The sequence below is a fragment of the Dryobates pubescens genome, chromosome Z (assembly GCF_014839835.1).
Source record: "Dryobates pubescens isolate bDryPub1 chromosome Z, bDryPub1.pri, whole genome shotgun sequence".
In the NCBI taxonomy this organism is placed as follows: domain Eukaryota; kingdom Metazoa; phylum Chordata; class Aves; order Piciformes; family Picidae; genus Dryobates; species Dryobates pubescens.
In genome coordinates, this window is record NC_071657.1 from 57,326,893 (window position 1) to 57,350,434 (window position 23,542).

Here is a 23,542-nt window from a genome sequence, read left to right on the forward strand (position 1 = left end):
GCTTTGATTATATTAAAACACTGTTGTTTGGTTACACTGGCACTTACTGCTTTATTTATCAGGATGGAAATTAGAGAGGATTTGTATGTTGTTCAGATATTCCCACATTCTGTAAATGTAATTGCTTCTGCTTCTTGCAGATATCAGAGAGAATCAGTGTCATTCACTGCTACTTAAATCAAAGTTATAATGGAAACATACAACACTTGTGAATAATGTGCTTGCAATCACTCCTTTTTTGGTGTTTTATTTTTCTTTGTTTTATTTTCCCTTTTTAAAAAAAAATAAGTTCTTATAAGGAGGGTAGTCTGTTGTGTTTGGTTTTTTTTTTTTTCCTGACGTCTTCTGGTGCTTAACTATGCCTGACAAACATTAAGATTGAAATTCCAAAAGAGGGGCACGCTGAATTCCCCTATAGCGTTAATTTCTTTGGGGACTGGTTATTGTCCAAAACATTTTGCAATTGCATGTGAATTATTTCATTAAGATTGATGACTTCTGCTTACTGTGTACATCAACCAGAGAGATCTGACTTTTAAAGTCTTTTCATCCAGAATACAGCATGGGCCCCCTGAGCTCCCTTGATTATTTTGTTGGGATTTTTGGTTTCATATTTGGGGACTTATGATTTTGTGTGTTTTTGTTTTGTGCTGTGTTGTTTTCTTGTTATTTTGGGAGAGCTCCTTCACTATGATGAGTGCTTGCTTTTTTCAGCATTTCTTTTGAGTGTTTGTTCTGCAGTGTTCTGAATGTAAACTTTGAGCTTTTACTTAAATCTCATTTCTCTGAATGTGGATCATGTAAAGTGACAATTTTCCCAGAGTCTGAGAGGCAAAGGGGTCAAATGCAGTGTTTCTAATTAATTGAAAATATTAAAGTACCAGAACTGTATGAATAAAATAATTTGTGCATTTTATAATTGTATGTTTTGTTGATTTGTTTTTTAATAGGGAGTGTCCAGATGCAGACTCAGTTGTAAGTACACTTATTTCCAAAACAAGTGCATATGGTAGTATTGTCAAGCACTACAGTCAGATCAAATCTAACTTGCATACAAACCCTGCAATACATTATTGATCTGATAGATGATTTAGTATTTTGGTAACATAGCTGAAATGTTATATTTGCTCCATACATATTCTCTACCAGTACATACAATTATTTTTTAGTAATATATTCATGTATCCTTAACATTTTTGGGTTTAGACAGTGTGCTTCTACTGAAATGTTTGCTAGTTTATTTTTCAAGTTAGTTTAAATTGTAAGAATAAGGTTTAGTTTATTGCTGACCCAACTTAGAAGAAACCTTCTGGTAACAACAGGGTTTGCTTTATCACTGACAATAGAGCATAGGAACATACTTTTTAAAATATGACTTTACATGCAGTATCTCTCTGCATTTTATTTATGGCTGGTTTTCATTCCTGTCAGTTAGATCTCTGATACATATTACAATTTTATTAAATTCAAATAAGTAACAGTTGCAATTTAAATTGGTATGCTAATGCTTTTTTATTTCCTTATTTGAGACTTTTTATTTAGACATGTATGATTTCTTGAATTGTATGTAAGAGGCATTGCATCTCCATATAGCTATAGGAGGGAATAATTTGCAGAGTACTTTAAGCGACTTTCTGTAAACTCTTTCAGCTTTCATTTATTGAGATACCAATTATGTTAGGCAATTTAAGATTCCAAGTTAAATTCTTTTGTGGATTTTATTTTCTTGCAATTAGTGCATGGAGGTTTTAGTACCAGATATTGAAACTTCTCTTGAGAAACTTGTTTTAAAAAATCTAGTAGAATCATTCTTAAATAAGGGAAAGGTAAGTTCTGTCACATAGCTGAGCAGCATGTGTAAAAACACATTGAGATGGTTATGTCTTACACAAAATCAGCCTGATTCGGAGACAAATTTGTTTTCTTGGGTGCACTTGAAGTAACTTTAGAATTTTCCCTATAATTATCATGCTGTTCATGGAAATATCTTCTGACAGCTTAGTCATCAGTGTGAACCACATCTGGGTTTAGTTTGCAGTGTTTTTCTTCTGTTTATTTTATTCTACCTCTTTCTTATTATTATTCATTTCAAAAATATTCAACCATAAATGTGTCTGTCATTCTTTCTCTCTGCATGAGGCATACCTTATAATCATCTAAGTTAATTGTTCTGTCTGCATGTAGTTTATATTTGATTTTTTTTTAAAAAGACCTAACTTTCATAGTGTCTAACAAACAAATGGATACTTGGTTCCATTCTCTTATTCCCAGTATTTTGACTGCATTTGGAATTTAAAATTTGGTCTGTTTGTTTTTTTTTTTTTGCTTTTTACAAGCAACTGTATTATTCTGAATGGTAAATTCTTTAATAGAAGAAGCCATTACTGCCATTTTCATGAAAAATTTAGTATAATATATAGATGAGATTCATTGCACCTCTTATAAACAAGCACTTTGGACTGTTGTAACATTTTATGGTTGGTGTTCTCTTCTGGAACATAGTGTTAAAGAAAAAGCAAGAAAAATGAAAATATTTTTAAAGGTTTCCTTTCTATTATAAAGTTTCCAGAATGGATCTAATTAGTTACAGACATCTACATTGTTTTGTTTGTATCTTTGCAATAATTCACACATTTCAAGAAATTGATCTTGGAAAAGTATTATTGCAGGGAAAAATAAACCTGAAGCCAGTTATAGTTTGTGTTTGATTGCTAGCAAATACTGCAAACCAGCCTTTGGAAAATTCATCTTATTTAAGGTGTTTCAATTATGGGTTTGTTCATATTCGGTCCCTCACAAAAAATCTGTCGAGCTTTTATACTCAACATGTGTTACTTTGAAAGATGGCTTTTATTTATTTGTCAAGAGTTTTAATTGTGTAACAGGAATTTAAGACTGCTCTATAGTTATATATAACTATAAGCACTGAGGTAAATATACGTTTTAATTGTGTAACAGGAATTTAAGACTGCTCTATAATTATATATAACTATAAGCACTGAGGTAAATATACTGACATCTTAGAATATAAGATACCAGTAAGAATTGACTTCAGTACTTTTATCTGCCATGTCCACGTGATTCTGCGTATCTTTGAACATAAGGCTAATACCATTAGGGCTTTCTGACTAGTCCAAATAATTGTATCATGCAGTTTGTGCCTGTGTTTTCCAGAAAACAGAACCGTCCTACAAGATATCTTTTGTACCATAATAGAAGTTCTGTAGTTTTATGTAGAGCAGGTCATCCTCTTGTGCACATCATTTTTGTAACTGCCAGATTATATATATTGGAAAATGTGATGCATTTGAATAAATTACTTCCTAGCAATAGTTTTTTTTGTAACTGCTGTAAGTCTGGTTTATGTGCTCATGAGTAGGAAGGCAGCTGAGAACTGGTATTTGTTGAAAGAGTTGACCACTTCAATAAGCAGTCTCTGTTTAAATATAGATGACAGTATGTCATAGGATTTAAAAGTGCTACATCAGTCTACACATGTAACTTCCACTAAACTAACCCTTGATAATTAAAAAAGTAGGTGGTTAGCTGTGTGTATGCTAGAAAGAAATAACAGCTGAAGTTCTGGCTTTGTGTGTGTTTATTACCTAGAAAGTTCTTTCTAAAGACATATCTAATTGCTGTGTTTCCCATGGGTTTGCTGTGCTATAAGAAGACACAAGCCCTAATAGAAAGTTTTGAGGAACTGCTTAAGAAGTTTTGTTTGTATCCAGTAAAATCTGAATTTGGATTGTAACACTTCTCTTGGTTGGGATACTTGCAGATCTCCTCCTTCTACTTGGCTGCCTACTTTCATGAAGACTGTAGTAATGTAATTATCTTTGAGTCCTCTGTTCTGTCTGTCAGATCCATTTGAAGTTGTCCAATAAGTTCAAAAGTAATTAAGAAGGGAGCCACAGATGCACAGAACATAATGCTGAAACGTTTTTTTCATTGCAAACTGGAATGCAAACAAATATATCAAGGCATTTTCATTAACCTCTTTACATATTAGTGTAGCGTAATTACAATTGTATAGAATTATACACCATTTTTATTCCTGAGGACTGACTGTATTTGGAATAATCAAACTCTAATTAGTGGAACATGATTATGTTTAGTGAAATTCAAATGTTTTTGACACAGTACAAATCAGGGGCATTTTAAATACTACTTTATTTCTTTCTGGCAATGGAAGAAACTGCTAGCTGACTCTTTTCTTCCATGCCTTTTGGATTAATAGGCACCCTAAACAGAGGATAATACCTAAATTCTGTGTCTTAACCTCAGGTTATACTTGAGTCAGATTTATGTCTCAAATATGTAAAAAATCTTGATCCAGGCTATAAGCTTCAGCTGCTGACTTTGAGTTTTCTGCAGACCCGTTAGGGTAACAGGAAGTTAGTCCAGTTCAGTAAAATGTAGAAGGTTTATCTGGCAGAAAAATTGAGCTGTTCAGCTGCATTGTATCTTGAAGCATATCAAGTCTTGGTCAGGTATTCTCATAACCACTGTGCATATCCTAGGAGAAGGGAAAATAGAAGTCAGGCTGAAGTTTCGTGAAGGCTTTTTCTTTCTTGATCAATGACCAATCTGAAAGCAGTGCTAATATTGCTGAGGAAGGGCATAGTGAAATAGCTAGACTGCAGTATGGTCCAAATGTTGCTCTCGTGTCCTTTGTACATAGCCCAGGGGAACTAATGACAAGGTAGTAGTGTGGTTTCTTCAATTGCTTTTGAATAATAGATACAACAGGACAACAAAGCTGAGACAATATTCACCAAAACGCAAAAATAACTTTCGGTAATAGAATTCTTAGTCCTTGTGCTCTTTTTATAAGCATTTTCACTTTGTTATTTATTTTGTCTTTGTGTTTTATTTTTTAAAAAATTACTCACTCTGCAAGGACCTAAAGCAAAGACTTTAGTAAGCACTAAATTTTAAATGTATATTTAAAAACATATAATACCTTAATTAGTAATGTATTGTGTGACATCTGCAAACACAAGGAAAGCTCTGGGTTTTATGTCTGTATCTCTAATTGCTTAACAGAGTGTCTGAGAATGTGAAAACTTCCAAGGAAGTCAAGTCTTTCCAGTTACTTGAACAGAGTTCAACTCACATCCATATGGAGGGCGTTTTATAGTGCAAAGACTGCAAATAACATGTTTGGCTAGGGGGTTAAACCAGACTTTCATCCCCATCATATTAACAACTACTTCTTATAGAAACCCAAAGTTTGCAAAGGTATCCTTCCTTTGTGTTCAAGTTAAAAACTACATATGTGTTCATGAAGACTGTGTGTTTTGTTATAGACGACTCCAGGTAAAAGTTTTTGGTAACAGTTTTATTGACACTGAATGATCTTAAAAAGGTAATAAAAGGCAAGCAAAGCAGCACGCTGGGCTTGAGAGGGGACAAAACTCCACCTCCACAGCAGCTTTACAATAGCTTTCTTCATCTTATATAGTTACATCATCTACATAAACAAACTTATGCTAAATAGAAGGCAGGCATATGATAATGAGTCTTAGAATAGGTGGGCAGATCCCTGCTTCTGTGCACTCTGTGTGGTAAGGGTCAAAGTATCCACTTGCACACATGCTCAGTTGTCCAGGCTTCTTACCTAAAGAAAACAAATTCTCAGTTCTTCTCCTCAGCCTTGGTGTCTCCAATTAGCCAAACACACTGTCTCTGTTTAAGTCTGTAAAATATGCAGCTCCCACTTTGTCCTCAAAACAGGCTCCTGCAAGCTCCTGACCCTCAGTCCCAGTGCACTCTGAATTCTCTACCTTTAACACAAATCACAGAATCACCAGTATATTCATAACAGTTTGAACAGTAGAGAAATCAGCTCTTCTCTGTATTATGTGTCCTAGTAGTAAAAAGATTCAGTGTTACCCACATAACATGAAGTTCTCTAACTGCAGGAGTGTGGAGAAGGGACTAAGAGTTAGTCAGGTAAATTACTTAAATAACATCAGATTTGTGAATTTCTCTAAGTGCTGTGTCCTCTGCCACTTATACAAAATGTAAATTAGTAAATAGTAGTCTGTTTCAGAAAGCAAAACTGTTCACTTTTTCAACTGTTCCAAAACATTGAAAACAATATTTTGAAATTACTACTTAACTTGTAAGTAAAATTTCGAGGTACCATTGTGCTTGAATGTGCCATAATTTGTCTGGTCAATACCAAAGTACATTGAGTATCTCATCTTTTTTCTGAAAACATACAAATTCAATATTTGAATCATTAAAGTAGGAGACACAAAATGCATCATTTCTGACTGTGTATACCCTGTGTAGGGTCAGGTGTTTTAGTTTACTTATATTTTAATTTTAGAAAATTAAAAAAGCAAGTATGTTTTCTGCACAATGTTAGAAGAAAGTTGTAAGTTGGGCCTGATTAAAAAGAAGCAAGGAATTTTTCAGTTCCATGTTCAGAACTTAAGCTATAAAGCATCTCTCTGTTATGTATGAATTAGATTTGTTTTATTGTCTAAAGTTATGAATACAGGCTACATGGTAAAATGACATTGCTGTGGAATAGAATCATAGAATCATTAAGGTTGGAAGAGACCTCAGAGATCGTCAAGTCCAACCTGTCACCCACGACTTCATGACCACTAAACCATGGCACCAAGTGCCACGACCAGTCCCCTCTTGAACACCTCCAGGGATGGTGACTCCACCACCTCCCTGGGCAGCCCAGTCCCACAGCTATCAACTCTCTCTGTGAAGAATTTTCTCCTCACCCCAAGCCTAAACCTCCCCTGGCACAGCTTGAGACTGTGTCCTCTTGTTCTGGTGCTAGTTGCCTGGGAGAAGAGACCAACCCCCTCCTGGCTACAACCCCCCTTCAGGTAGCTGTAGAGAGCAATAAGGTCTCCCCTGAGCCTCCTCTTCTCCAGGCTAAACAATCCCAGCTCCCTCAGCCTCTCCTCATAGGGCTTGTGCTCCTAACCTCTCACCAGCCTTGTTGCCCTTCTCTGGACATGTTCCAGCAAGTCAGCATCTTTCCTAAACTGAGGGGCCCAGAACTGGGCCCAGTACTTAAGGTGTGGTAGATGATAATTTTATTTTTTTTCCCATGGTTCTGGTTTTTCAATTAAGATCAGAAATAACAGATAAATACTAAGAAAGAAATTTAACACTTTTAAAACTTATAAGATTCTAGTGCATTCTAAGGGTTTACTTTATCCTAGAGATTACTTAGTAAATTAAAATTAATGCAATGAAAATAACTTCTGTAAGCCAATTTATAATTAGATATCAAAATAGTCAGATTTGCCAACTGTGTTGTGTATGCTATGTGTGCCCAGTAATAATATCCTTTACTTATATGTGGCCAAGCTGGAAGAAAAGCTGTATTTTATTAAAATTATTAAAAACTATATTATATATGTTGTATAATTAGGATTTTTGCTGGTATTCAGTTCATCTTAACCATGAATGATCCTGATCAGTTGAAAAGTACCTAGTATAAGAACTAAAATTTCAGAAGTTGCAGTGCTGTAGGAAAATGTACCTACCTAGCTATATGTTTTTGTTCTGTTTACTTTGATGTCAAGTGTCATTAGTATTTTTTGGTATATAAACAAGGTCAGCCTGAGGTCAAGCATAGCTAAAAACTCTGCTTTGAGCAAATAGAGCTAAGGTAGTGGACTGTGTGATCCTACTCTTAGTACTGTTTTTGTTGTTGTTGAGTTCTCTCTCTCTTTCTCTCTTCTTTTTGTTTTTAATAATCAAACAGCACTAGGTTTCAGATATTACAAGTATTTCAAGAAATTGCTTCTGTATTTTAAGGTTCAAGTTTAAAGCCTACTCTTTGGCCTTAGTTTGATGCACAGTTTAATTTGGTTCAGTATTACTTCTCCTATGTAGAATTGTCTTTCGCACTCTTTTTAGCAGAGAGTTTGATCTAAGTTTAAAATAATTCAGTTTAATTAAAAGAGAATCTTTACTAGTAAAATATCAGACACCCAATTTATGATATCTATAGAAAGAATGGAGGGACAACTACTTTTTTATATTTATCATCCTCTCAAAAAAACTGTTCAAAATAGATATATTCTTAAATTTGGCTTCAAATTTTGGATTAAGTCAAGTAGTGGTTTGCTAGTCCACTTGATAGTCTTCAGTACAAATCCTTTTTTTGTGTCTCATGACTTAAACCAGCAAGGTCTGTTTTGGACAATGTGTATCTTTATTAGTCAAACTGCCTTTTGGTACCTACTTTCTGGTAGAATAAACTGATTGACACAATAAATCACTTCTTTATATGAATCTTGTCAGTTTTATGAGAACTATGTAAGTGGTGAAATCACTACATTTTGAAGGTGCTTGGGTTGTGGTTGTAGGTAATAAACATACTGAAGCATCTGAGCAGTTCATGTTGACTCTCTGTGCCTGCAAAGTTGTGAATGGGCTCTTCTGAATGGGAAAAGTATCTGTATATCCAAGTTTCTCTTCAGTATACCCAAATGTGAGGTTTTGCAGATTTTTGAAATTTTGCTTATTAGAGACTTGTTTCCCTCTATCCCAAAGCTTTTTTATGAGACCAGGCTCTTAGCTGAGTGTCCTAATAAATTATTTCAACATAATTCTCTTCAATTTCTATTTAATTGCCATATGCTTATTAGCTTTGAACATCCAGGCTGGTGCTGGAGGTGTGTAAAGGAATTTTAAGCACTTGTATTTAACCATGCTTTGTAACTAATGTGAATATTCTTTGCTAAAGCAACAATGCAGTCTTGCTGTCTTTTCAGCGAGGGAGAAGTAGTTGCAACTTGTGTAACCTGGAAAGATTTAACTCACGTGAAAGTACTGACTGGTGCATAGGTAAGGTTCTGCTCATGCACTGTCAGAGCCTCCAGTGACTTAGCTTGAGAGAGTAAGAGGTTGAAATTAGCAAAGTATTTGGGGCCAAGAGAACTGTGAGCTTATTTAACACCCACTAGTAAAGATAAAAACTTCCTTTGGTTTCTAACCATTAAAAGCAGATGCATTCAAACTTGACAATTTTCACAGGAAATTTGGAGGTTATTTTGTTTTGTTCCTAAGGTATCTTGTCATGCTACTTTGAATTACAGATCATAACTGAGGTGAATGTAATAATTAGTGGTGAATAGCAGTGACTTTCATGAACTGTGATAATAAAAATTTTCAATAATATAGAATTTGGTCTGATGTAAGAAAAACATGGGTTTTAGTTATTTGACATTATCCTAATTTTTATTGTTTTTAGAACATGCCTGGTGTGGATGATGAAGGATACAGCATTAAACCAGAAGCAACACAAGATATCCTTTTCACTATTATTGTAGCATGCTATTTAATATTATTACAGGGCTTTGGAGAGAGGAAATACTGATTAAGGTGCTAAGCAAAGGAAGAAAAATGGTATTCATGCTTATATTGAAACCTTGTGTTATGTTCATAGCTTTTGTAAAATGTGCAGAGTTTTGAATATATTGGATATTTGTGTGTGTGCAAATGCTAAAGACATCAGGTGCCTTGGAAACATTAAGAGGATGTGTTTTCCCTGAGATTTAAAAAAAACCAAGCAAAACAACAAAACAAAATAAGAAAAGTCTGAACAAAAGCTTTAAGGTGATCATGCATATCTTCAGCAAGGCCTTTGACACCGTCCCCCACAGCAAACTCCTGGCCAAGCCACAAGCTGACAACTTGGCCAGGAGCACACTGCGTTGGGTTAGGAACTGGCTGGAGGGCCAAGCCCAGAGAGTGGTGGTGAATGGTGCCACGTCCAGCTGGCAGCCAGTCAGTAGTGGTGTCCCCCAAGGATCAGTGCTGAGCCCCATGCTCTTTAATATCTTCATTGATGATCTGGATGAGGGCATTGAGTCCATCATCATTAGTAAATTTGCAGATGACACCAAGCTGGGGGCAGGAGTTGGTCTGCTAGAGGGTAGAAGGGCTTTGCAGAGGGACCTCGACAGGCTGGACAGATAGGCAGAATCCTGCGGCATGAGATTTAACACATCCAAGTGCCAGGCTCTACACATTGGCCACAACAACCCCATGCAGTGCTACAGGCTGGGGTCAGAGTGGCTGGAGAGCAGCCAGGCAGAGAGGGACCTGGGGGTGCTGGTCGATGGTAGGATGAACATGAGTCTGCAGTGTGCCCGGGTGGCCAAGAGGGCCAATGGCATCCTGGCCTGCATCAGGAACAGTGTGGCCAGCAGGAGCAGGGAGGTCATTCTGCCCCTGTACGCTGCACCGGTTAGGCCGCACCTCGAGTCCTGTGTCCAGTTCTGGGCCCCTCAGTTTAGGAAGGATGTTGAGTTGCTGGAACATGTCCAGAGAAGGGCAACAAAGTTGGTGAGAGGTTTGGAACACAGGCCCTATGAGGAGAGGCTGAGGGTGCTGGGGTTGCTTAGCCTGGAGAAGAGGAGGCTCAGGGGAGACCTTATTGCTCTCTACAACCACCTGAAGGAAGGTTGTAGACAGGTTGGGGCTGGTCTCTTCTCCCAGGCAACCAGCACTAGAACAAGAGGACACAGTCTCAAGCTGCACCAGGAGAGGTTTAGACTGGATGTTCAGAAGAAATTCTTCATAGAGAGAGTGATTGCCCATTGGAATGGGCTGCCCGGGGAGATGGTGGAGTTGCCATCATTGGAGGTGTTCAGGAGGAGACTTGATGGGGTGCTTGGTTTCATGGTTTAGTTGATTAGGTGGTGTTGGATGATGGGTTGGACGTGATGATCTTTAAGGTCTCTTCCAACCTAGTTTGTTCTGTTGTGTTGTGTTCTGTTCTTTCTTCTTGACAAACTCTCAGGTAATTGGTACAGTTTGTAAACTCTTTTAAAGCAAAAAAGGTTGCTATCTGTTCTCTACCTGCACCCTTCTACTTTGTTATGACACCTTTAAAAAGACTGAGCTTCAGCAGTCTAAAAATAAAATTTGTTACTTCATCAAGTCATTACAACCACATGCCATTTTTCTAACTGGTGCTTCTAATTTTTATCTTCTAAATAATACTTTGTATAATAGATTTTTGTTATAAGTTCTCTTTTTTTATGAAGGTTTGTTATTTTTTTTTTCTCTGCTCTTCCTTTGAAAGAAAAGAAAAATTGTCCTCTTTTTTCCCACCTCATCAGAAATAGAGGGAAGCTCTGTGAGTATATGCTGTAGGTCAGAGCAAGCCTAATATGTTAGCAAGAATTCTCTGGATGCTGCAGGTAAAAGCATTTTCACACTTTGCAATTATGAAAAATTTCAAGCAGTTAACAGCACCTGAAACTGGACAGGTTATTATCCTAGCTTCGCTGTTTTTCTTTGCAGAATATGCCTCTATTGGCCTCACTGAATTTTCTTGTGCTAACAAAAGCAGTTCCTCTTACCTCCTGATTACAGAATTGATGTAAAAGTGAAAAAGTTAGAGGGCTGTTATTGCATGCTTTGCATGTATTTATGGAAGGGAGAGAGGAGTGAACAACATTCATGCTTTGTAAATGATTCATCTGGACATCCTCTTTTACATTATCCTTTTTGTTATGAAACAACATAAAAGGCTACAAAAATAGTGAAAAAAGCTCAATGATTTGTAATCCTCTTAGCCAGGTGGTACTTAAGCTTGTGAAAACCTTGTCCAGATTCAGGAAGTCATCAGTTCTCTTCCTCTTTTCCTCTCTTTAGCCTCCAAACGTGGTTCTTTAATCTGTTGGTGGGAACATAGGAAGTTCCATGTAAACATGAGGAAAAAAATTTTCACTGTGAAGGTGATGGAACACTGGAACAGGCTGCCAAGGTGGATTGTGGAGTTTCCTTCTCTGGAGATACTCAAAATCCACCTGGTTGCACTCCTGTGTGATCTGATAGAGGTGATCCTGCTCTGAAAGTGGGGTTGGACTAGATGATCTCTCAAGGTCTCTTTCAGCCCCTAACATTCTGTGTAACTCTTGACTTTGTTGGATGACATCATTTTACCATAGTGGCAGTCAGTCTGAAGTCCCATCTTAAGTGTTGGAAAAGCACTTTGCAAGAGCTGCTTGCTTCGTAGGAAATGAATATTGAAACTTAATGATAACTTTGAAGACAAGATCTTCTGATTAAAAACAACTTGTCTTTCGAACTTTCTTTTTGAGATGTGGTCCATTGTAGGGGACAGTTAGGATGCAAGGTGAAAGCATTTTACTTTTTCCTCACAATTCAGGGATTCTTTGTGTTGAAATTAATTTGGAGTTTCTTTAGGGTTCAAATTTTAATCTTTGCCAAGGCATATTTTGAAGAGATTTAACTCAAATGGCTGACACTTCCAAGTGAAAATAACAGAAGTGAGGTACACAATATGTATGCTCCTCATAGGTGGTGTGAGATTTCTGTGTTTAAGTAGAGTAAAATATTCAAATTCGTTCTTGTCAAGAAAAGTGTATCTTTTAAAACTTGGCATAGGCCTTTCAGAGCTATTGTCACCCCGTTTATATAAAGAACCACGGCTAAATTAATTTGTATATTTTGCTTATTTTGAGAGACGAGTTTTTGCTGTGATTCCTTTTTTTTTTTTCCACTGCTAATTAAAAAGGTGAGTGCTTTCTTCACATGTTAGAGGCTGTCTTAGAAATCATGAGCATAACATGCAGAAATGTTGGCCAGTCTAGAATCCTTCATTTATTCTGATGGTTTCAAATATACAGTTATTCAGTTATGGCAGATACTGCAGTTGTTCAGTTATGTTATATAAAGTGCCTTTCAGAAAATAATGCAGTTATGAAAATGAACAGAATATAAAAACTGAATTTTAGCTCAGTTGTGAATTTTGGACAGCGGACATGCACAAAGTGTCTGTGTAGGCTCCCAACGAGGTTAGGCGTCTTTGTTTTACCTGTGTTATTCACAGGGCGTTTTGTAGAGTGTAATTACGAAATGGATTGAGCAGATGAAGTATTTCCACCTTAACTGAGAAAAACATACCAAAGAGAACCATTTCTATTCATCCAGTGATTCCGACTCTGAAGATGATGAACCCAGGAGATTCCATGTAGAAATAAAACCTGTCCAGCCAAATAATCTCTCTCAATATACTATGCCTTCCTTGGATGAATTAAAAGTATCTATAGGAAACATCACTCTTTCCCCACCTGTATCGGTAAGTTACTTTGTTTCTTATCTTTTTAATGCATAGAAGAGAAAAAGTGACAAAGATTTTTTTTATTTAGTGTTGTTCAGAATTTACTGTAATGTTAAATTCAATGATAATTTTTTTTTCTGCCCTGTACACTAGGTCACCTCTGGTACACAATATTGCAGTGTAACTTCAAGTATTGCTCCTCAGGTTTTAACTCTGAGTCTTGGAAGCGCTCATTCCTTTTCTTTCTGCAATTGCCACCACAGCACATCTGAATACACTGTGGAGTTAGCTAAGTGTAGCTTTTAATGTAATTTACTAATTGGTATTTCATAATATACAAACTTTTAAAACACATAATGTGGATACATGTAACATTTGCAGTGCATCTTCACTGATGTATTCTGTCAAGCCATCAAGTGATCATTTGTACGGCGATACTACCTATAAATGGTATCAGAGTATGCAAGTACAGTATTCGGATCAGAATAAGAATTGCTCTGATTTTAATAAAAACACTGTGCATAACATAGTAAATTAATAATGTTTTTTCTCTGTTTTTTCCCCACATTTTGAAAGCAGAGACACAGTCCTGTAAGTACAGAATGGCTTTTTATTCACATCTTTAGATGAAAACCAAATAAGTGTAGAATGTGAGGGGAGTTACTATAAAGACCTTAGGAATATTTTTGGTTTATATATATATGTATCATGTGATATATAAGCTGTTTGATTTTACTGGCTCAGCCTGTGAAGGAATTTAGTAATAACTGCACCCTTTGTCAGCTCTACAGTGTTTGTTCCTGCCTTTTCTAACTGTTGTGGAGGGTGTGCACTAGCTACTGTGTCCTGGCTCATGTTCTGATCTTCTGTAAGCTCAGAATGCTTTGCCTGGCATTAAGAGCAAACTGTCTTTTAGAAAGTTGAGTGCAAATGTGAGTCCTGTCACTATTAAATGGGGCTTTTTGACCATTGGTAAACCAATTTATTTCTGTGTTTATTTTCTTCCTCTTTTTTTTTTCTTTCCCTCCCCCCCTGTTTCAGGCACTAATGAATCCAAATTCATCAAGTAAGTGTAAATCTGTAAATCTTTCACTTTAGTCTATTTATGTTAGGTTTTTGACATAGGTTGACAATTGGTTGTTCCTTTTTAATTGTTGAAGAAATAAGTTTCTTGAGTATGTGTATTTTAAATAGAAAAAAAACACTTGTAAGTTCTAGACATCTCTTCTCATATATATATATGTATACACACACATACATACTCAGCTGTTACCCTGGTTTTTGGGAAGCAGATGAGGCTATGTATAGCAGTGATGAGGAGCTACCTCCAAGAGCCAAAGAGGGAGTCCCAGTGGAGAAGACTCCTGTGCAAGTTTTTAAAATCCTTCTGCCCACTCAAGTTTAGTGTGATCCAAAATTCAGCAAAGCACACTTTCTTGGTTTTATAGTCAAACACACAAAATGTGGCCATAGAGATAGTGGGCAGAGCATTGGTCTCTATCCTATAGTTTCTTTCCAGTGGGAAACCCAAGCCAGATTTGCTGAAGAATACTATTGATTTAAGCAGCATAATCTAAGGAAGAAATTTCCAGTGAACAATGCTTGCTCTCAAAATACATTGCTCTGTCTAGTCCTCTCCTATTAGAAACTATTTCAGGAGTATCTGAATTGTATTATCAGAAATAATGTATTTTCTCTTTTTCATTTGTGTAATTCATAATTAGTTTCACATTCCAACTGTTGTTTACTGTCCTTTTACAGTGACACTGATAGTTTTATTTTAGAATGTCATAATGTTGATAATATTGTGTCTTTTGCTTAGGTGAAGAGTTAAAATCAAAGCTTTCTGCTCCAGCTAATGAGTAAGTGCAAATTTTAAATTCTATCAGTTACAGTTTTGCAGGAATTTGGTCTCATTTTGAGATACTACTCAAAGTCATTGGAAATTCTAGCTGAGTGCTATTTTAAGTTGGACATCTATTGCATCATAAGAGTTAGAGTAATTATGTAACAATGGAGATGTGTTTATTTGTTTTCCCCCTCTGATGCACTTGTTCCATTGTGATCTGTCTCATTTATAATTACATGATTACAAAATACTGATTTCTATTAAAATATCATGTTTTAAATAGGAGAGGCTTATTTTTTTTCCTATAGTGCTCTGCGATAGTGTTTGAGATTACAAGTCCCAGTGTTGGACAGTTTTGTAGATGTTGCTTTTACATACTGAAATAAAATGATTCAAAGATATATGTATCTTTGAAAATTAGGCTTTTATCTAACACTGTGAAATAGGTCCACACCCAAACTTGCACCAGTCTGTCAGTTCAGATAGTCTCCTTATATACAAATAATTTTCTTGACCTGCAGCTCATAAGTACTTTTGGTTTTTAGATGCAAAGGCTAACTAATAATGAAGAATGTTTCAAGTTTTGTGCACTTTTCATTTATACTTTGATTTATAACTTTTGATACAGAAAGGGGAACAGTGACCTCCTGGCATGGGATCCACTCTTCAGCAGTTCTCTTGAATATTCCTCTTCTGCTTCTTTGACATCTTCTTCTTCCTCAGGTAAATTACTTAATAGTAGAAAATACTTTCTCTATATACTTCAATGTGTTCTGTTGTTCCTTTTTTTATTTCTTGCAAGGGGACATGTCTTGACTGTTGAAATGAAAGAGCTGAGTCAAGCAGTATAGTCATGAAAATAATAAGCAACTGAAGCTGCAAGTGTATCAGGCTTTCAAGAGAGGGAGCAAGGGTGAAGAGGGAACAGTAACTATCTTAGGAAAATTTTATATTGCTTCTGCCTCTTTTTTTATCACCTTCTTTCACTTGCAAAGAAGAAAACAGCACCTTCTAGTGATTATTTTTTCAGCTGATAGGGCTGGGAAAGTATGTATGGAGGTTGTCACAGTACCTGAGACAAGCGATGTTGCACTGTTAACAGGGGTGGGTTGATCCAGTTAGCTATGCAGTACAGAGGCACCATAAAGCTTTTCTGTGAGGAGCTTGTTACCTGTAGGAAACCATGATTCTGTTAGGAGAAGTGGAGGCATAATCCATCAGGAGATGGATGAAAAGGGCAGTACTGAGACTAGAATTAAGGGGGAGTTTCTGGCACCACCTGAGAGCAGGGATATTAGGAGGAAAAGGGTGGTCCCAGGAGTATAGGAAGGGAAAGGCAGATATTGCATGGAAATGTTGAGGCACAGAATTCGAGAAGGATACTAGTGTGAGCAGGACACTGGTATGGCAGGCTTTTTTGAAGCCTCATCTCTGGGGAAAAAATAGTCAATATTGATTGTTTAGTTGAAGGACAGTAAAGGAGGAGGAGGCAAAATGGCCTAAGTGGGTATGTGTGTTGAAGATTCTGAGAGCAGAAGATGTTGAGAAACTTTTTCAGAAAAAATTAAAAGAGCAAAACAAAACCAAATATGGCTTTATTAGGACTTGCTTACTAAAAAGTATTTACTTAAATTATTTATGTTGTTTATTTCAGAGAACATAAAGCAGGATCTACTATTTACTAGCAGTGCAGATATGCTGTTTCCTTAGTTCTTTTCATTCTGCCCACTGAGTATCTGTTTTCCAGAACCTGCTGTCTTAATGCAGTGACTCTTTTCCTTCCACACACCTGAGAAAGAAACTGTTCAGAGTTTCTTTGAGCTATGTATTCATGCTCCAAAAATTGTAATAGATCTCATTTGTTCACAATCATGGATTTCATAGGTGGCTGCCGCTGTGCTTAAGCATACAGGTTGAAGAACAGTGAGTACATGTATTAATAGGGGAATTCTGCACAGCTGGTGTCAGTTCTTCTTGGTGTATTAATATCCTTTTAGCAGCAACCAGCATAGCTGTGTAACCCATTTGATTTTAAATGGAACTTGCTCATTCACTACAAATTACCATTCCTTGAATATGCTGAAAAGAAGTGGCCCTATCTGAAAATAATCTGTTGCTACCTTTGGTCTGGTGTTGGAATCTGTGGAGGAAGGAAGAGGATACCTAATCTGTTATCCTGGTGGCTGTTACTGTGTCTGTTTATGGCTACATCCCAATGGGAAGTCCAAGCAGGTTAGGAAATGTACCAAGTTCAACAGCCAGGAGGGACTGTATAGAGAAAAATAGTCTCTGGCAGATTAGTAGTGACAGATAACTTGGATCCATAATACTCTCTGTAGCCATATCTGGCGCAGGATGGGGAGAGGCATCATCTACCTGATCACTTGCATCCAAAAGAGAGCCCTACATTTTGTTGATGGTGGTGGAGTATAGTGTCCTATGGGGATTAGGTCATTTTTAGGTAAAAAATGTCTGTGCTTTGGCAAACTTTGTCTGCTGAATTATTTCAGGGATTGTTCCAGGAGTTAACTAGGATATTTAGACTTGTGAAATGATCCATGGAGTTAAATAGAAAGTGAGTGGTCTAAAGTATAACAACTCACTAATACAAATGGTGGGAAAAATACTGGATCAATGTCAGTCATGTTGTTTAAATCAAGTTCTAGTGTTCACTAACCTAATTAAAAAAAAAAAACAGCTTTGATCTGGTTGTGTTTTCCTTGAAATCAGTGTTTTATCTTCAGCTTGAAGTTTAATACAGGTAAGCTAATGCTTGAAGTTTTTTAAAACCTCAATCCAAAACATAAATTGCATAAATTAGCTGTTTTTTATCCAGCATATCTGCATATCATGGTGTAGCATGTCCCACAGATTACTTTTTGCTTTTTACTGTTACAGGTTTTCTTTGGATATTGTTTCATAACTCCATGTTAATCATTGAACGCTTAAACTACCATGGTATTTGAGCAGACATCAGTTTATGCATCACTGAAGTAAACTTTGGTCATCTGTGAATAATCGTGCTTTATTAGAAGTTTAAGCTAACTTTGTTATCTTGAACAAACACAACACACATATTTTAGTCAGATATAAATATTGTAAAAATACTTCTTTTTATTTATCTTCCTCATTTTCGCCCATACGTATTTTTTAAATGTTTTTCAGCATTTCCATGCCAGTTTTTTTGAGTAGTGTTTATAGTAGGATTTTCAAGCCTTTGCATGACATTTAAAGTATCTGTAAGAAAGAGAAAGATGTGTTAAAACTCTGTTCATATGGGCTTAGGGGATAAGGATCACTGCAGAGAGAGCTTTTGATGTACACTTTTAAACATACTGCTTTCTTTTTTGATTCCTTATGCCACTCTGCTATTGCTCCTAGCTTTGCCAACCTGCAAGATGTCAAGAACTGACTAACCTTGCATTTTCTGCTTCCGTTGTCATCTACTGCAACAGGCAACAGCCAAGAGCAGGGAATACTCATGGAAAACTCCTGTTTACCAGCAGCCTGAAGACTATAGGATGAGAGAGAAAATAAACTGGGGGGGATGGTGCATCATTCGTACACTTAGGGACTACGCACGGGTTAATACAGATAGAAGGATGTTAAACAAAATCTCACGACAACATTCTCTTCATTCATTCACCAGACAGCCATTTATGTTGGGCATTTCTATTACAAATGTTCAGGTTAAGAGGTTAAAAAGGTTTGGAAGAAATGGGATAGGAAAGCTTTGATTAAATAACTTTGAAAAAGATTAAAAGCAGAAAGCTGTGGAGTGGAAATAAAAATTTATTAGGGCACAAGAAAGAAAAGACAAAGGTGAGAGGGAGGAAATCAGAGGAATAAGGAAAGTTGTGAGAAATAAGGCCTCAAGTGGAGAGCAACACAGTAAATTACTTTTGGGCTTACTCAAAAAATGGAGAATTACTTGTTTGGCATTATGAGCGAAGAAGATGCAATGTGTGGCTGGTGGTTTGGCTTTTTTACTTTATTTCTTAAGTGTGGTATTTTTAGCCTAGTAGAGCAGGTATTTATCATGCTGGCTAGTAATCCTGAAGCAATCATTATTGAATTACTTTTTTGCATACTGATGTTTTTATATTTTCAATGTTGGTCCTACTTTGAATTCTTGCCTTTTTCTTCAGCTACCCTAAAAGAGCACAGTAGGAGCTCCTCCTCATCTACTACTGATTTGCCTGGTTGTAGAGTATCTCAGTCTTTGCTTGGACACCAGACAGATTCTGGGTCTACAAGCCCATCCTCACCGGACTTTACCATTATCACTTTGTCCAAATCTGGTGTTACAGCAGCACCATCAGGGAGTACCAGTACTTTATCCAGTGTTTCACAGTCTCAGAGTCAGTGGATTTCCTTTGCTGAGGAACGTCTTACAGTTAGACACACAAGCAGAGACAAGAAGGAGCCCAAAAGATTGCATTTTAAAACTGAAAATGCCTGCCTTGCCTCTTCTGCTTTGCTTGAGAGTTCTTCCAATAGCTGTGTTTCTGAGGATCCAAGTGACCTTTTCAATAATACTGTATGCTATGAACAATTATTCATTGAAGAAACTGGCACTGCTGCTGAAATTTCTTCTGCATCATCTTCAGCACCACTGGACTATAGTTCAGTGTCTTCTTGTGCTCATACAAATAAGGGTATGGCAAGCATGCATTGTGTACTGCTCTTTGCTAATAACTGACTCCAAAAAGCAAGCTTTGGACTCATTTTTCTTTTTATTATTACCACACACTTGATGTTAAAATTAACTCATCTTCTTACTTCAGTATACTAAACTGCTTGTTAGCACCAGCTTCTTTGAAAAACAGGACAATGAAGTAAATACTTGGCTTGAAATAAGAGGAAAAATTCAAATTACTTCATTAAAGGCATTGATTTATCTTAACTCTGCAGTACTTTCCTTTTCTAGAAACAGGAATGTAGTTTTGTGGAATGTCTGACGGGAGTGAGATCTCAAAGATTAAGTGATTGGTTTTGTAAAAACAATTCCATTCCTAAATGATTCTGTATAGATATTTTCATATTAAATCAAGTTAAATAAATTGGATTTTAAACTTTTCCTTTTTAACACTTAGTATTTTGAAGTGTAGATGATGTGATGGTAACACAACATAGTGAGAGAGTAAATGACGACTGCATTTGGCAAGCATGCCATGATCCATGAGTACCATGGTACTTCAGTAGGCTATGTGGTGTTTGGCACACACTGTTGTGTTGGGGCATAGTAAGAATTTTAAAGGAATGACTAGTATTTTAATTTATCTGGGGACATTTGGGTTTGCAGCTCTGAAGGTGGATGTCTTCACTGTTAGCCTCGTTTCTTTTCTTTCCCAAGTCAGTGATGACACTCCTGTGCTTAAATGACAGCAGAGTTATACTGAATGCCTGAGAAAACACCATACTTAGAAGTTACATTTTAAAATAACTAACAGCTTTAAGTAAAAAAGCACCATCCAAAATAATTTGAGGAAGATAATAGGATGTGCTGCAACAATGTAGCTATATATTAGGATTTCAGTCTTATTTTCAATTTAATTTTAGATCTGGCGTACTCATTGGATGGCATCTAACATTTATTTTGAAATATAGTTCTATTTGTTCTATTCAGAAAAGTGACTTTATAAAAGTGGCATCTTTGTACTGTTGCCACCATCTGTTAGTAGTTAGGGTTAGAAGGATATGGAGGGCAGTATTTTCTTCAACTGCTTTTAACTCCTGATAGTTCAGCTAAGAGAGTAGTGAGTTAGAGTGTTCTTACACTCAGTGGAATAATTTCTGTCTTACACTGGTGTGTTCTTACTGAAGTCAATAGGATTTCAGTGGCCAATTTCTGCTGTAAACACAGTTATGCTATTATCAGTGTGGTGGGTTGAGAGAGAAGGCCCAGCTTTCCCTCCCCCACTAAGAAGGAATAAAAAAACCACAGGACCAAATATAAATTTCCACTGAAATTTCTGCTTGTGGTGAGACATGAAAGACTGTACTGTGTTCTGAATTCATATAGCTGATGCATAAAAGGAAATTTGCATAAAACCATCTCATTACATACAACCTTCAAGAATAGTTGGCATAAAATCATCTGAAAGCAATGAGAAAAACCATGATGCCATTTTTAGAGTCACTTTTCAGGGCATTACATGACCCTTTCTTAAAAGCATTTATGATTATTTTACAAAAGGGAACTGTCAGTTATTCTGTGCAAGTGAGTACATATTTACATTAGTTGTGATTTTTCTAATATTTATTCTCTTACATTTGCTTTCTTTCAGCAAGACCCACAACTCCTCTTTCTGTAGGCACCATTGTACCCCCTCCAAGGCCTGCTTCAAGACCAAAGCTGTCTACTGGGAAACTTAGTGGGATTAATGAAATAGTATGTATTGATTGCTTTTTTAGTTCTTCATCATAACATCATTTCAGATATGCCATTTATTTACACTGTTACAGTGGAGTTATTTTCCAGCCAATATTAAAGGAATCACATGGACAACTTTCCACCATAGCCAAATAGGAATGGAAGCTGTTCACAGTAATTATATTACTGTAACAATGCAATTCTTAACACAACCACAGGCATCCAAAGCGTACTTTTTTTTTCATTAGCTGGATGCTTTCAATCAAACAAATCGATAATCAATAATTAAAGGATATGATGCCTATGAGATTGAATTTTTCAATATGTGAAATATTAGTAATGGTATTAACAAAGCTCCATTGATTTAGGAATATCACTAAAGCTTTGGGGAATGAATGGTATTAGGTAGATCTTTATCGGTCATGTGTTGACACAAGTAGCCCTGCTGTGACTTCTCCCTGCCCTTGGTGCTGGTTGGTAGAGATGGGAGTTGGCAGATTACATCGGCTGGCCCGTTGGGTAGGGAGAGGTTGCACGCTGCCTGCATCTGCTCACTGCCTGCAGTGCAGGTGCACCTGCCGATAAGGAATGTGGCAAAGAATGCAAATATCCAAACAGCATATCAGACTAAGCCATGCTTAATCTCATCTGTGAATATTATGATTCTTTGAGTTTCATTTGACTTACTGACTTTGAAAAATAGTTAAGATCCTCTTAATGTCTTCCAAAGCAGCAAGATATTTTCACCATATTCTTGCTATGGACAAAATTCTGTGCTTATGCTTTGACAAAACTGAAACATTTTTTAAATGTTTTGCATGTTTCTAAGGTCAGAATAAGGTTGAAATACAGTTCAGGATTCTTTTATTGTTCCAATATAAAACTCTAGTAATTGCTCTTAGACCAAAGAACCTGTCCTCATAAATAAAAAGAATTTAGCTGATAACTGTTGTTCTATAAAGTATAATTCTGCACACAGCGAGACTCGTTTTGTGCTGTTGTTTGAGAAATCAGCTGTTGTCTGGATACAAGTGGAAGACTGCCAGTTCATTATGTATCAACTCCTTTTACAATTCCCGTAGTATGTATATAAGCCCCATAACCAATAACAAGTGCAGTAGAAGCAAAAGAAACAAAACCCCAACCAGTTACCCAGCAAAACAGGTGCTTCCTGGGTTCCAGTACCTTGTGGATAGCTTAATCCCAAGATAATCATTAGTTATGTGAATCATAAAACCATCAGGGATTTAGAATGGAAGAGACTTTTGAACATCTGTAGGCCAACCTCCTGCAACTGTTTTAGTTGCCCTCCGTGGGACTCATTTCCCATTTTTCAGTAGCTCTTCTGTAGCTCTGTAAATCCGTATTTGCTGTACACATACGTAGGGCTGTAGGCTTAGATTCTGCTACTGTGTTGTAGCACAATTATTGATAGGATACTACATAATCAAATGTATTAGACCTAACTACTGAGGCAACAAAATTATAATCTATGGAATAATAGAATTGATTCCAGAGGGAAATGTGGAGCTTCTGTTTTACATCAAACACATAGATAAAGCATTAAAGAAGATCTATTGAGCAACACTATGAAACTGATTTGAGCATGAAATGAAGAACTCTAATATTTATTGTCTTTATTTTCTCTCTTGAAAACCACTTTGTATAATACTCCTGTAATTTCTTTTGTTCAGCCTAGACCATTCAGCCCTCCATCGACCTGTAACTCAAGTCCACCTCCTGCAGCTCCCTTGGCACGTGCAGAGAGTATTTCCTCAATATCCTCTTCTGCTTCTCTCAGTGCAGCAAACACACCTACAGTTGGTAAATTAACCAGTTAAACTTATTTTAGCATAATTCTGCCAGTAGATTCCATCTGTTAGAAAACCGTTCGCTGGAGTTAGTTGTTCTATATGTGAGTCTTCAATGCTAGTCTTGAAGTCTAGGTACTGCAAGCGTCCTTTTCAATACCTGTTTATAAATGACATTCAGAGTCAGGACAGTGAATTTAATTAGATTAGACCATAGATCTAATTATGGCACGTTCTATAGGGAAATATTTTTCAAATTTAATATTCCATGCATTCTTTTTTGGTATGCTTGTATATCCATTCGTCAAGCACAAGGTGTTACCATGTATCTGTTCAGAAGATCACAGAACCGCAGAAACATTCAGGTTGGAAAAGACCCTCGGGATCACTAAGTCCAACCAATAAGGATGTTATTA

The 23,542-nt window shown here is 36.6% G+C and overlaps 1 protein-coding gene across 1 annotated transcript in view; it reads left to right on the forward strand.

Annotated features, from left to right (window-relative positions):
* The window catches only part of FCHO2 (FCH and mu domain containing endocytic adaptor 2), a 101,934-nt gene that overhangs the window by 60,673 nt on the left and 17,719 nt on the right, over positions 1-23,542 (forward strand). The window contains exons 11-19 of the mRNA XM_054179083.1: positions 951-975; positions 9,245-9,299; positions 12,930-13,108; positions 13,670-13,681; positions 14,132-14,156; positions 14,913-14,952; positions 15,568-15,662; positions 21,230-21,333; positions 23,010-23,139. Coding sequence (XP_054035058.1) covers positions 951-975; positions 9,245-9,299; positions 12,930-13,108; positions 13,670-13,681; positions 14,132-14,156; positions 14,913-14,952; positions 15,568-15,662; positions 21,230-21,333; positions 23,010-23,139 — 665 coding nt within the window. The remainder of the gene's footprint in view (positions 1-950; positions 976-9,244; positions 9,300-12,929; positions 13,109-13,669; positions 13,682-14,131; positions 14,157-14,912; positions 14,953-15,567; positions 15,663-21,229; positions 21,334-23,009; positions 23,140-23,542) is intronic.